The following is a 12,977-nucleotide window of genomic DNA, read 5'->3' as shown; positions in this document are numbered from 1 at the left end:
CCATCAAAATCTTCTTATGCCTGTTTTGCCTAATGCTTACAAACGGAATTTCCTCCAAGAATTAAGAAAACTTTTTAAGATGGCGGTCCTATTAAGAGATTCCTCCCTATCTCCCTCTTCATCTCTTCAGTTCTTTTCCCTTCCCCAGGATGGCTATTGTGACCATTTCAGCCAATTTCCTGGAGGTATTTTCTAGCCCTTTTCACCCTATTTAATCCTACAAGTTTCCTGAGAGCCTGTTTACTTGTATGCTCGCTCCCCCCACTAGATTTCAAGTACCTTGACAAAAGAGACTGTTTCTTACTCCTCTGATACCCCCAGCACCTAACACACAGTCTGCCGAGGAGCAGGCAGTCTTAGTGTCCTTTCAGGCCAAGGTGCTCCACTGATCATCAGCCATCTTTTCAATCAGAATGGGGCACCCCTCTAAGCACATCTAGGCACCAATCATCAGGATTAATATAATAAATCTATTCAGACGATATTTGAAAAAATTCTCTAAACTGTTCCAAGTTAACAAACAATAATACAACTCTTTCAACATTTTAACAAATCACCTGCTCACCCAAATGTTTAGTGCAATCTCAGAGGAGGGAAAAACCTCCCACACCTCACTTTCTCTCCCGGACATTAGGACCACTAACTGCTTCAAACTAATTGGGGAGCCACAGCTGGCAACCCAGATACAGTTGCTAGTTCTGACACTTTAAAAAACAACAACAAATACCAAACGTCCTCTTTGTTTCCAAAACGCCGATTTTTATCTTTATGTTGTTTCATCTGTTTTGAGACACTCCAAGTCGATTTTGGCTCTTAAAGGCTGCCTTTTACCCATTCGGGCATTTGGCCTTCTGCAATGGTTCTTGCACTTTACAAGGCCCTCTAAGGCAAGATTCCTCAATCTTTGGGGAGTTGCAACACTTCCACAGTTTGTTTGATTTTCTCATTCTCATCCTTCCCCTTCACCATCATCCCCCTACAAAAGTGGTGTATGGCATTCATAAAGTGAATTACACTTGATTTTTGTTTAGAGGAATTTTTTTCAGACTTCTGTAACATTCCCTTGAGACAATTGGAAACATCATTGTCTGATTACTAACTCACTTTCCTTGTCTAAAATTGTATCCATTCTTGATTGCGCCTGTGGGTAGGTTAAGCAAAACAAAATAAACATCTAGACTTATGAGCTCATTGGCTTTTTTTCTGAATTTTTCTAAATTAAATAAGGGCAAAAGAGCTACACTGAAAGTCAGTTATATGGATTTTTCTGCCAAATGCTAACTCCGTGTGCCTGGTTTCCATCTGTGGTGCTTTCCAAGTTACAAATCCTTAAAAAAAAAAAAAAAGACTGGGGTATGAAAAGATCTATGGATTTCGGGGACATGCTATTAGAATCACTATCCTGTGCCTTTGAACACTAAAAGAAATGGGAACATGAGATTGCAAGGCTTTAGAGCAGCTTTGTGGAAGTCTAGTGTAGTCCTTCAGCACCAGTGATTTATTTTTTAGGCTGGCTGATTTCAAATGCCATTTAGTTTCATCCATATTAGCATAAGAAATGTACCTTATCCACTCTAACCCAATTCTGCTAATGGCCAAAGTTAGCACTCAATTCCAAATGCTCCTCTTAAGTGAGACAGGACATTCTTGAGGATTTCTCCTTACTGTTACCCAATCTCATTTTATCTGGGACAAAGAAAGCTTTAATACAGTTAAAACAGTGGAGCCAGTAAACTAAACATAGCTTAAAAACATAGATGGGGGAAATGAAAAGTGGCCATCATGATGGTTCGTAACTCAAAAAATTTGCAGCTCTCTTTCAATTTCCAACCACTGATCGACAGCAGCAAATTACACATTTATTCACTTTGAAATTATGCACTTGCCATTCTATTTAGTCTGCCATTATTATCTCTACTCCGAAATACTGATGAGCTCTTTCCACACATGGACATTAGGATTTTCACCATGTTTTCCATACCTACAGTGACGATATTTGCTCAACTAAAATTCAGAACACATGGTCTTATGCCAGAACAAAGTACTGGAAATATGCACTGCCCCAGTAAATCCAGGATATATGGTAGCTGTATGGATATCACCATATTTGAATTTTGGCTTTGCTCCAAGGCAAGTCAGAACAGTGCCTGCCATGTAGAAGGTACTCAACACTGCATATGTTAAATGGAAGTGAAGTAGGGTTTATATGGCAAAAACCCTTGGAAAGTGGTTTTTCCTATGGAGTTTGAGAAATACTAGTGGGAAATAATAAATTTACCAGTCCCTGTTGTTCTCTATAATATGGCCATCCTTAGGCCCAGAGTAAGGGAGCTGGGAAGGAGGTGGGTGCAGGCCAAATCTCATACACACACAGTGTGTGGGCCCTCCCAATACTTTTATACAGATGCTGCAAAGAGGCAGGCAGCCAGAGAGCTGGGGGAGGGGAAGGGAGGAGGAGTGAAAGCCTGAGTGTGTGTAGAGGGGGTTGCTCAATCAGTATCTGCATTCCTTCTGGCCGTTTTCTTCTTTTAAGCACAACCTTTACTCCCCGATTTCAAATCACCCATATTGTGGGGGCTCATCCTGTGAAGACCAATTTTTATATTATAACCATTTTATATTATAAAGCCAGCATGTTCTCTGGCTTTAGCAATCTAATACCATAGCACTTTGAGGGGGAGAGAGATTCCCCTGTTGTTTCAGCTATGTGGAACTGATTCATAGGTTGCCCCTTACAGCTCCTGCACACGCCCACGTGGTATGCTATTAACACTAAACAGTGGAAGAGGTAGTTCTACCCTTCCTTAGAGGGACTTCCTGCAAAGCAATATTTAACATATGCACAAATGCATTTCAGTCACCAAAAAGGGTGACCAATTACCTTTGCAACTAAACAGCATGCTCGCTCGGCTTTTTATCCACCTAAAGAAAAGGCCGAGGGCGCCGAGGGCGCGCTGGCTGCCTAGGTAACCTCCCGCTAGTGAACGCTGGCTGGCAGCGCCCACAGGGCGCGCATCACACTCACAACTTGGTCCAACCATCAGGCCTGCCTCTCTGACTTGTTGAGAGCCAAGAGCCAAGTTTGGGCAAGGGTGGCTCCCGGATCCCTCAAAAGCACAGGATCCGCGCTTCGCTACATGCATGGTTTGAGAAGAGACCCTGGAGGTTTGTGAATCTACCCGCCGTTTCTTCTGAGCGCACCTCTGCTAAATTAACCTGTTTGAAACCGACTCTTCTTGCCCTCATTGTCAGTGTAGCAATTTGTCCTAATGATATTCTAAGGTAGGCTTTTAGGATTGACCGCGGGACAGTCAATCACACAAGGCCATTAATATTCATCTGTTGACAGCGGCAGCCCTAAGCTAAGGTTAAAATATGCCCTTACAAGGCGATCTGATAGTGTAGAACAAAAGGCAGGCGCTCAGAAACTTTCCTCCACCTAAAATCATCTCTTCTTCAGGGTCCAGCCTGTCAAAAAGGCTGATAAATTTGAGAAGGGGAGGAGTTATATCATCTTTGGACTCCTGCTCCCGGGGCCAGCAGCACCATTTTTGAAGCGATTTTGCCAACCTAGAGAAGGGACGCTGTTTTGAGGAAAAGGCTCAGTCCTCCTCATTTAGGAGACCCTCACTCTCAAAAGTTTCCTTCTGTGTGTCTTCACCTACCACTGCAGATTTGGAGACCTCTCCTCAACTTTGTCTGCACTTGGGCCCACGAGCTCGGGAACCCAAGCTGCGGGAGGGAGGGCCGGGGGCAGGTTGGGGAAAGCATGGCCCGAGCCTCGGTCCAGCTTTGGCTGAAATTTTGGCACGGACGTGCGGGGGAGCGTAGCAAATTCTCAAGGCACCGGTTTGGATATGAGGCGCCAGTTCCCAGAGGCCCTGGGAGCCAGCTCCCACCTTCCCGCCCTCCCCAAAAAATGGGCGCTCTGAAAAGGCCATCACCGCCACCGCCAATCCTCCCACTAGCACCTTCCCTGACAGCAGAGCGAGTACAGGGAATGCGGCCACGGTCCACACACTCTCTTCTCTCTCCTCGGGAGACCTGGTCTGCCCTGGGCACAACGAGCACCCCCAGGTGCCCAGCGGCAGGGCTCACGACCACGGCCCCGCGGGGCTAGAGCACTCGGGGTACCGCCACCACGCGCTCCGGGGCTCTATGCTGGGCGCGGGGAAAGCTTAAGGGACTCCTCCTCACCTGGTACGGGGGTTTCAGGCACCCACTTGAGTCCGGGCTGCAGTCTCTGGAAAAAGGAGCGAACCTGGTGACAGGTGGCGTCTGGTGGCGGCGGTGGAGGCTGCGCCTGTCCCGGGAAGTCCAAGTTGAGCAGCATCGCCGCCACGAAGCACGCGGTGCGCACGGTCCCTGCCATCCTGCTGGGCGGGGAGCGCGGGGAGCGCGGGAGAGCGGCGGCGGGGACCAGAGCAGTCCCAGAAGCAGCAAGCCTAGCAGCGGCTGCAGGAGCGGGAGACGTGCCGTTACCCAGCCGCTGCAAAAGTTTCCTCGCAGCTACCTGGGCACTGAGCGAGGGCGGGAACGCTTGGCTGCACAGGCGGGGCGGAGCCGCCGAGGAGGGGCGGGGCGAGGAGGGACCGGGCGGGGCGGGGCGGGGCGGAGCGAGGCCAACTGCGCGGCCAAGGAGCGATGGCGATCCTGCGGGTGTGAGGCGCCGGGCTGCGGGGACTGTTTGAGCCCCGCGGCGCCGGGATCCACTAGGGCTGCACGAGAGGAGGGCGCTGAGCGAGTGCGATCGCTCCTGGCCGCCCGGCCCCGCTGCCCGGTTCGCCGCCTTTCCACACAGGGCGTTCTGGCACAACTACTGCAGAGGGGCTGCGGGCTCCGGCGTGCTGATTGGCTTCCCTGCAGCCGTCCCCTCTGACTGGCTCTGGGAGAAGTTCCCCAGCCTTACTCCTCCTTCCGCCGCTCATTGGCCTACCGCCGGGAGGGCTTTTCTCTTTCAGATTTTTGCAATATCTCCATCCTTCCTGGCTTAAGTGCCCCTCTCTGCTTTGCCACAGGTCTCTTTCCAGCCTGGTCCAGCTTGTCTCTGGCCACCAGAGCCACACAAGGTCTTCCTCCTCTGCACTAAATCCACCCCCTCTTCCTGATCTCCAAGGAGCTTCCCTCGATACGTTTTCCCGTCGCAGCTACGGCTGGGTTCACAAACCCGACCTACAAATAGTCACAAACCATGGCAACTGGGGCTCGTTGGCGGGTTCACAGCCTGCCTCATCTTTGAATACTGTACCTAAAAAGTCTGAAAGCCTGTGAGGCTTACTAGGTTTGATTCAATAAAACCACACAAAGTCAGAGTAAGCATCTGATCCCAGGATGTTAAAAGAATCTGTCTCCTGCAAGACAGTTCCAGGTGATCCTTCGTGAAGTAAAGCATAACTGGTGACAGCAAAATAACCTGGGGCTTAAAGCCAGCCGAACTCATTAGAAAATCATTTACACAGCAAATTCAGTGAGCCAGAGCTAGCTTGTTTCATAAGTGGAATCGAAGGCTGAAATGTCTCCTACACCCAACTCTCCATGTCTGCTGCTTAAATTTCACCATTAGAAATCCAGTTCTTTAAAAAGCAAATACTTCTCACAGGAGGAATGCATTTAGCCATTACTTACATCCTCCTAAGTAGGGATCTTTAACCCGTGTATTCTTTTTTGTCACACACACACACACACACACACACACACACACACACACACACACCTCTTAGCACATAAGTAGAAACTCAGTATTTGTATAATGAAATGACTTAACACCTCAGTGTGAATTCATTTATCATCTGATTGTGTTGTTTCTGATCTAGGTGAGAGTAGGTTTTAATAAGCAAAGAAAAAGGAGAGCCTCCACACCAGGAATTCTCCAGGAAGTGCTAGGTCAGGGGAGAGGAGGTCATTTAGCAGAACTTGTGGTCTGAGAAAAGAGGCAAAGGAAGGGGAAGGTCGCTGAGGAGCTCATTTGTTCATTCATTTGTTCAATTGCAAATATTTGAACTCGTACTGTGTACCAGATACTGTGGGACACAAATAGACAATGGGGATACAAAGATTAACCTATGGTACCTGACTTCAAAGAGCTACAAGTCTAATGGGAAAGACAAGCAAACAGAAAAATGTTAACACAGCATGAGGTAAGTGCTAACACAGAGGTAAAAGCAGAGTTCTAAAGGGGCGAGAGGGAGGGTCTGAGAAAGCTTCCCAGAAGAGATGGTGTCCTAAATTCAGGCTTGAAAGTCCAGCAGGAGTTGAGGTGAGAAAAGAAGATGGGAAGAAGGGTGCCAAGGGAAAAGAAGCAGCATGAACAAAGACTGAGAGGAGAGAGCCTGGTATGGCCCAGTTGGAAGGTAGCAGGATTCAGGCTGGAGATTTAGAACAGCCAAAGCAGCAGTGGTGAGCAAGTGCCAGATGATGCAGAGTTTTTAAGTAATGGGAAGGAGGCTAGGAAACCATTTAGGGCCTTGGTCGGCAAACTGCGGCTCGCGAGCCACATGTGGCTCTTTGGCCCCTTGAGTGTGGCTCTTCCTAAGCCTTAGGAGTACCCTAATTAAGTTAATAACAATGTACCTACCTATATAGTTTAAGTTTTAAAAATTTGGCTCTCAAAAAGAAATTTCAATCATTGTACTGTTGATATTTGGCTCTGTTGACTAATGAGTTTGCCAACCACTGATTTAGGGACATTTTAAGTAGAGGAGTGGCGTGATCATATTTGCCTTATTAAAAGATCTCTCCAGCAACATTGTGGTGAATGGCTTGGGGAAGGAAGCAAGTTGAAAGCTGGTTAAGAGACTATGAAAATAATCCAGACAAGAAATGAGAAAAGCTGTGCCAGAGAAGATTTGGAAGGGGGAAATACTACCAGCAATATTTAGGAGGTAGAATTAAAAGGGCCTAGTGACCTAGTGGATGTGGGGGATGGGAGAGGAGTCAAGGACGGAGGGCTCATTCATTCTTTTTTCAACAAACATTTGAGTGCTGCCTATGTATCTGGCATTCTTCTCCTACTTCATAATTTTGCCTGGGGCTAGCCCTGCTCCTGCATTGAACATTTGACAAATGACATATCCACTTTAAAAGAAACACCAATTAAGAGTCATAATTTGGCTGGTGAGTTTGATATGTTCCACCTGTGGAGCCCTGCGACCAAAGGGCAGATTGGAAGGCAAGCATTGATTGAATTTCATGACCCCACAGAGGAAGACATGACCTCCCATAAATTCATGATCTTCCAGAGTTCATGCAACTAACTACAAAGGCAACAGTTGTTTTCAACTACTGGGTCCTGAATACCTTGAAAAAAGGGATTGCAACTTATTTTCAATATATACTTTTATATCTAATACACTTTGCATGAACCATGTCAGTGCTTCCAAAGTGAAGTGTGGCATGTGGGCCAGTGAAGTCTTTTAGTTTTGTTTTAAGAAATATCTATTTTAATATGGATTAGAAAAAATATCTGTAAGTAGTTCACCCAAACCATGATTCCATCAGGACAAAGCCAAGTGCTGTGATAAATTTATTTCACTAAAAATGTGAGCTGGCTTAAAGAAAAATATTAAATAGTACTGGGAATATGAGGACATAGCAAAACTTTTGGGGTAGTATGTGAATGACTGAATGACTAAGATTTGGACTAGGTCAGTGATGGCGAACCTTTTGAGCTCTGTGTGTCAGCATTTTGAAAAACCCTAACTTAACTCTGGTGCCGTGTCACATATAGAAAATTTTTGATATTTGCAACCATACTAAAACAAAGACTTATATTTTTTATATTTATTTTATATATTTAAATGCCATTTAACAAAGAAAAATCAACCCAAAAAAAATGAGTTCGCATGTCATCTCTGACACGCGTGTCATAGGTTCTCCATCACTGGACTAGGTCATATGCAAACTGGCCCTGGGGTTCTGTGAAATATGCCTTTTGCTTAAAAACTTCTGCTACTCCTCCCAGCTACTCAAAGGTTTCAAGCAAACTTGATACTAAGCAGTTAATAAAACTTGCTAGCCTTAAGCAGTGGTTCCATTTTTACTAGTATAAGTGACTCGCAAACATTTTCTAGGCTTCCAGCTCACCAGTGATGACTGTAACAGTGGAATAGGCTTTTGGTCAAGAAAGCTCGCAGGAATACCATGGGCAGTTGGCCACTCTGTCTCTACAGTGACATGTAATTTTACTAAAATCCCATTCCTTTACCTAAGTATAAAATCTGTTTGTTTCATTATATACTGTATACATTTCTCCTGTTAGAAGTCAGGCCAATGACTCATCCTTACTCTTTAGCAAGAAGAGACAAAGAGAATCAGTCTAGAAACACAAAAGGATGTGCTGATTGAGCCAGTGTGCACTTTCTACAATTCATGGTTTTATACTTTCAGGCCCAGTTGGAAACATTTAGATAACACCGTTGGGCCACATTTTTCTCTGGACCTCAGAGGAGGACTACCTTGCACAGCAGGCCCAGAAGAACTTTTCTTCACCTTTCATTCTTAGTCTCCAGTTTAAATGAATTTGAGAATTCCCAGCTGTAGCCAGCAGCTATTATCTTGCTGTAGCTGGGAGGAGAGTCTGGTTCCATGGCTCCAAAAGCAGCATAAATCAGGGTTTCTGGGAGAGGGTTAAGAAAGGGTGTTCAACAGCTGCTGCCATATGAGGGGCTCATACAAAGCCATGCACATAGCCACACATGCACACATGGTTTGTCTTGAGCCCAGTTCCCTTTGCCCCTCAGGTGATGCTCTTCTCTTCCCATCCCCCTCAGGTATCCACTATCTTCTCCCCTTCACACAACCCTGAAAACCTGCTTTCAGAGAAGAAACGTTAAAACTTATCTGTTTACAGTGTATATGGTTGACAGGATATAATGGGGCTGCCCACCCAGGGGTATGAGTATTTTAACAGGGATCAAAGCTTTAAACCAAAGGAACAGAGCTCTAAAAACTGTGGAATTCCAGGCATTTGCCAGTGGGAAGGGAGTGTTTAAACTGAGGGGCAATGAGGCCTTTTTTGTGCACCTGAAATCACATCATGTAGACAGTTGCTTATATGTTAAACTGGTGCTGCTCACAGTCAACACCTCCCTAGCCACACCTCTGCACTCTATGGCACACAGCTACTTTGTCTCTCCTTCTCTTTCAGTGTATGAGTCCTTTGTGGAGCAGAGGGGAGGGGAGGCGCCAGGCACACTGATCCCAATTTTCCCAAATGTATAAGCTATGATCAGAGAATGAATTATGGTCCTTTGGGAAAGAGAGTGTTCATTCATTCATCCCAGCCAGCAGGCCAGTGCAATGTAAATGGTAACTTTGTAAGTTAAAAGACTTAAAGCCATTTTGAAAATTGCATAATAATCCCAGGCAGAATTTGGCTCCTTGTGTATGGAAAATGAATAGGCCCCGCTGAGATGTTGCATTATGAGTTGTGGGCAGATAGCCCCTCCTCAGACCAGGAACTATGATTTGCCCCCACTAAATCCGCAAAGTATACTGAGGTTCTTGTAAGTTAGAGTCCATGACTTGAAAAAAAAACACATTAAAAATTTTATTTGTGGCATCATGTTGATTACTACAAATAAAAAATTATTCTATTCTGTCTTCATTTGTATAAGGGATATTGATTTAGATTCATAACATATTTATTCATACCCCTAGTCCATTGATTTTTTTTATTGGGTAGATATACACTAAGTATACCTAACATTTTGTGTCTCTTGAATAGAATATTTGGTTTTCTATAGAAATTTAAAGGGTTTGTAATTCAGTGATTGAGAGTATGGCAGCCTTAAATCTAAAGGTTGGTGATGCCTGAGGTGTGGCTTTATGCGCCACATTCCAATTCACACATACTTTGTTTTGCTCTAATTATGGCGGACCAAACACACAGTGGTTCAGGTGTTGTAATATATTTATTTTGATGTATGGTGTGTAGAACCTCTGAGTAACTTTACTAAGTTTTTCTGGGTCTTTATGCTCTAGAGCAGCCGTGGGCAAACTACGGCCTGAGGGCCGGATCCGCCCATTTGAAATGAATAAAACTATTGAAAAAAAAGACCATACCCTTTTATGTAATGATGTTTACTTTGAATTTATATTAGTTCACACAAACACTCCATCCATGCTTTTGTTCCGGCCCTCCGGTCCAGTTTAAGAACCCATTGTGGTCCTCGAGTCAAAAAGTTTGCCCACCCCTGATCTAGGGCGTGGGTCTCCAATAAGTCAACAATCTTCACATCATCGAGGCCCTTTCCCATCCCCAGAGCTCCCTGAATTCCCAGCAGCATATGGGAGAAAATTAACAGCTACCACCACAAGGAGCAGCTCATACTTTCAACTACTTTTCTCATTCCATTTCCCAAGTCTCATTCACTGTCCTAAGGCTTAGGGAATTTCAAAAGCAGAATCTCCTGGGGGAAAAAGGCTATTCCTATTTCCATCCCTAAGTCTAGAATGATCATATGGGCTACCCATTAGAAACTGTGTCACTTTTTGGTTCATGTTTTAAGGATGAATGAGATGAAAGCATTCAGCTGATATACAATATTACATTAGGTTCAGGTGCACAACATTGTAATTAAACATTTATATACTTTATAAAATTATTACCCCAATAAGTCTAGTATCTATCTGATACCATACATAGTTATTACAATATTATTGAGTATACCCCTATGCTGTCTTTAAATAGGAACTTTGTTTTTGAGAGGCAGTATAGTTTGGGAGCTACAGCCCAAGGGAGGGAAGAGCAGTCAATACCAGATCATTCTATACACTACCAACCAGGCCCAGAATCTGCTATACCTACTGTACCAACATTGTGCAACAAATGTATGTTTATGTTTTTTGTCTCCACCACGTCTTGTAAACTTTAGATAAGCAGAGATTCATATTATTCTTCTCTGTACTTCCTGTAGTACAGTGCTACTCAAAGTACATTCTATGTACCTGTGCTACTTCATGCACTGTTTGCTACCTGTCTGTGACAAAATGGAGAATAAGCATTTAGAAACATCTATGGCAATTTGATGTTGCTGCCATATGTATGTACTTGATGAGTTGGCCCACTGTTGAATCTAATATTTGTTTTTAAATGAACTTATTTTTAAATTATATTTGTATTGATTTCAGAGAGGAAGCGAGAGGAGCAAGATAGAAACATCAATGTGAGAAAAATACCAGCATCAATCGATCTGTCATTGTCAATCGTGAATTTGGTTGTTTTTGTTGACATTCTGAAGCGAAAGAAAGCAGTGTTGTGGACAGAATGTCTGAAGACCAACTATTGGCACAATGTACCTCTGACACTTCATCTCTGACACTTGTATTATAGAGAAAGGGCGAATAGCAATATTAAAATATTTCTTCTAATTAATTCCCTTTCAATGTGCACAAATCCATGCACTGGGCCACTAGTTTAAAGATAACTTTCTAACTGAAAGATTTATCCTACAAAAATTATCCCATAGGACACTCTTCTTGGCTCACTTTTATTCAGGCAGTATTCTGGAGACTAAATATGGTTTATGTGAGATTTGGCATCTCAGTAGGTCTTGGTATAAATTACAAAACAGAGATTGAACCCCATAACCTTCGTATTTTATTTTGTCAATTATTTCCCCCTAATTTATATCATGTTTTCTGTGGTAAATGAAAGAAATGCTAGACTGTGTACCAAAACATATTTTCTTAGAGCAAGATGATAAGATCCAGAGGGAAGTACTGCTTCCTTGGAATGCTTTCATCTCATTCATCCTTACAACATGGCAGAAGCATAGCAAGTCTCCCCTGCCATAAATAAAGTTCATGTCATTGCTCAGAAGATTTAAGCTCTGTGGGATGTCTCCAGTCCTCCTCTAACTCCTGTTAAACTTATGGTTAATACCATATGGTTTGTTAGCAACTTTTTGTTTGGTATTATTCTGAAATTGTTCCATGTGGGAGTATCCTGTCTTCCCAAAGAGATTATAATTGAAAGAGCAAGGGGCCAGCAGTCAAATGAACTGGTTTCTAGTCCTTGTTCTGCCACTCTGAGCATTGTAACACTGGATCAGTAATTTAACATTTCTAAACCACAGCCTCCTTAACTATAAATTGAGGAATTGAGGACAGTGGACTACATGATCTCTAAGGTTCCTTCTACCTCTGGTAGTCTGTGTTTCTATGACTGTGAACTCCTTGAAAGAAGGTATCTTATACCCCTGCACCCAGCATCCAGAACAGCACCTAGAACGTAGCAGGCCTCCAATATTTACTTGTTGAATGAATGACTGAATGCATCCCTCACAACACAGACCCCAGCAATGACTCCACAGGAGATTTTCAACAAATATCTGTTGGTTCATCAGTGCTCTTCTTAATCTGAGTACTGTGTACAACATTTAAAATCTAAGTTTTCGCCTAACAAGCAGCACAGTAAGCAAGATTGCAAGAGTAGAGATATAAACAGATACATTTCTATCATACTTGCTTTATCTCTAGAAATCTAAATCAGAGATTTTTAGAAGTGTCATTAAAGTTTTAAATAACCAAGGCTTTAAAGTTGGCTCTTTAACATTGTAAAGTACTAAAAATAAGAAACTATGTTTCTCTAAATCTCACTATGTGAGGGTCTAAGAGATTATTATATTGTTTGGAAAGTATGGTATTAAACTTTCAGGAGTGTTTATTATTAATTTTCCACATTGAAAAACCTGTGTCACTTCTTTCTATGGAAATCTTTCTGAAATGTATTGCATATTTCCCTGCCTTAGTAAACAAAGTGCATGAGATCTAATCTAACTTATTCTTGATGCTCTGTTTTATTATATACAATTTTTATACTATGGTAGAATATACGGAAATGGTGAGACATTAAACTGAATCTGTACTGGGCCACTATACATCATGAAATTTACTTTCTTTAAGGCAAGAATAACAAAAATTGCCTGTAATGATTTCTACTTGCTCTTTAGCATATTACATAGAATATATAGATC

The 12,977-nt window shown here is 43.3% G+C and overlaps 1 protein-coding gene across 1 annotated transcript in view; it reads right to left on the bottom strand.

The window, feature by feature from the left end:
- The window catches only part of GPC3 (glypican 3), a 402,542-nt gene extending 397,767 nt beyond the window's left edge, over positions 1-4,775 (bottom strand). Inside the window, exon 1 of the mRNA XM_059680561.1 lies at positions 4,198-4,775. Coding sequence (XP_059536544.1) covers positions 4,198-4,372 — 175 coding nt within the window. The 5' untranslated portion in view covers positions 4,373-4,775. The remainder of the gene's footprint in view (positions 1-4,197) is intronic.
- Positions 4,776-12,977: the final 8,202 nt, after the last annotated feature.

This window comes from Myotis daubentonii, chromosome X (assembly GCF_963259705.1).
Source record: "Myotis daubentonii chromosome X, mMyoDau2.1, whole genome shotgun sequence".
In the NCBI taxonomy this organism is placed as follows: domain Eukaryota; kingdom Metazoa; phylum Chordata; class Mammalia; order Chiroptera; family Vespertilionidae; genus Myotis; species Myotis daubentonii.
The sequence above is the reverse complement of the archived record's forward strand: the minus strand, read 5'-3'. Positions and strand labels throughout refer to the sequence as shown.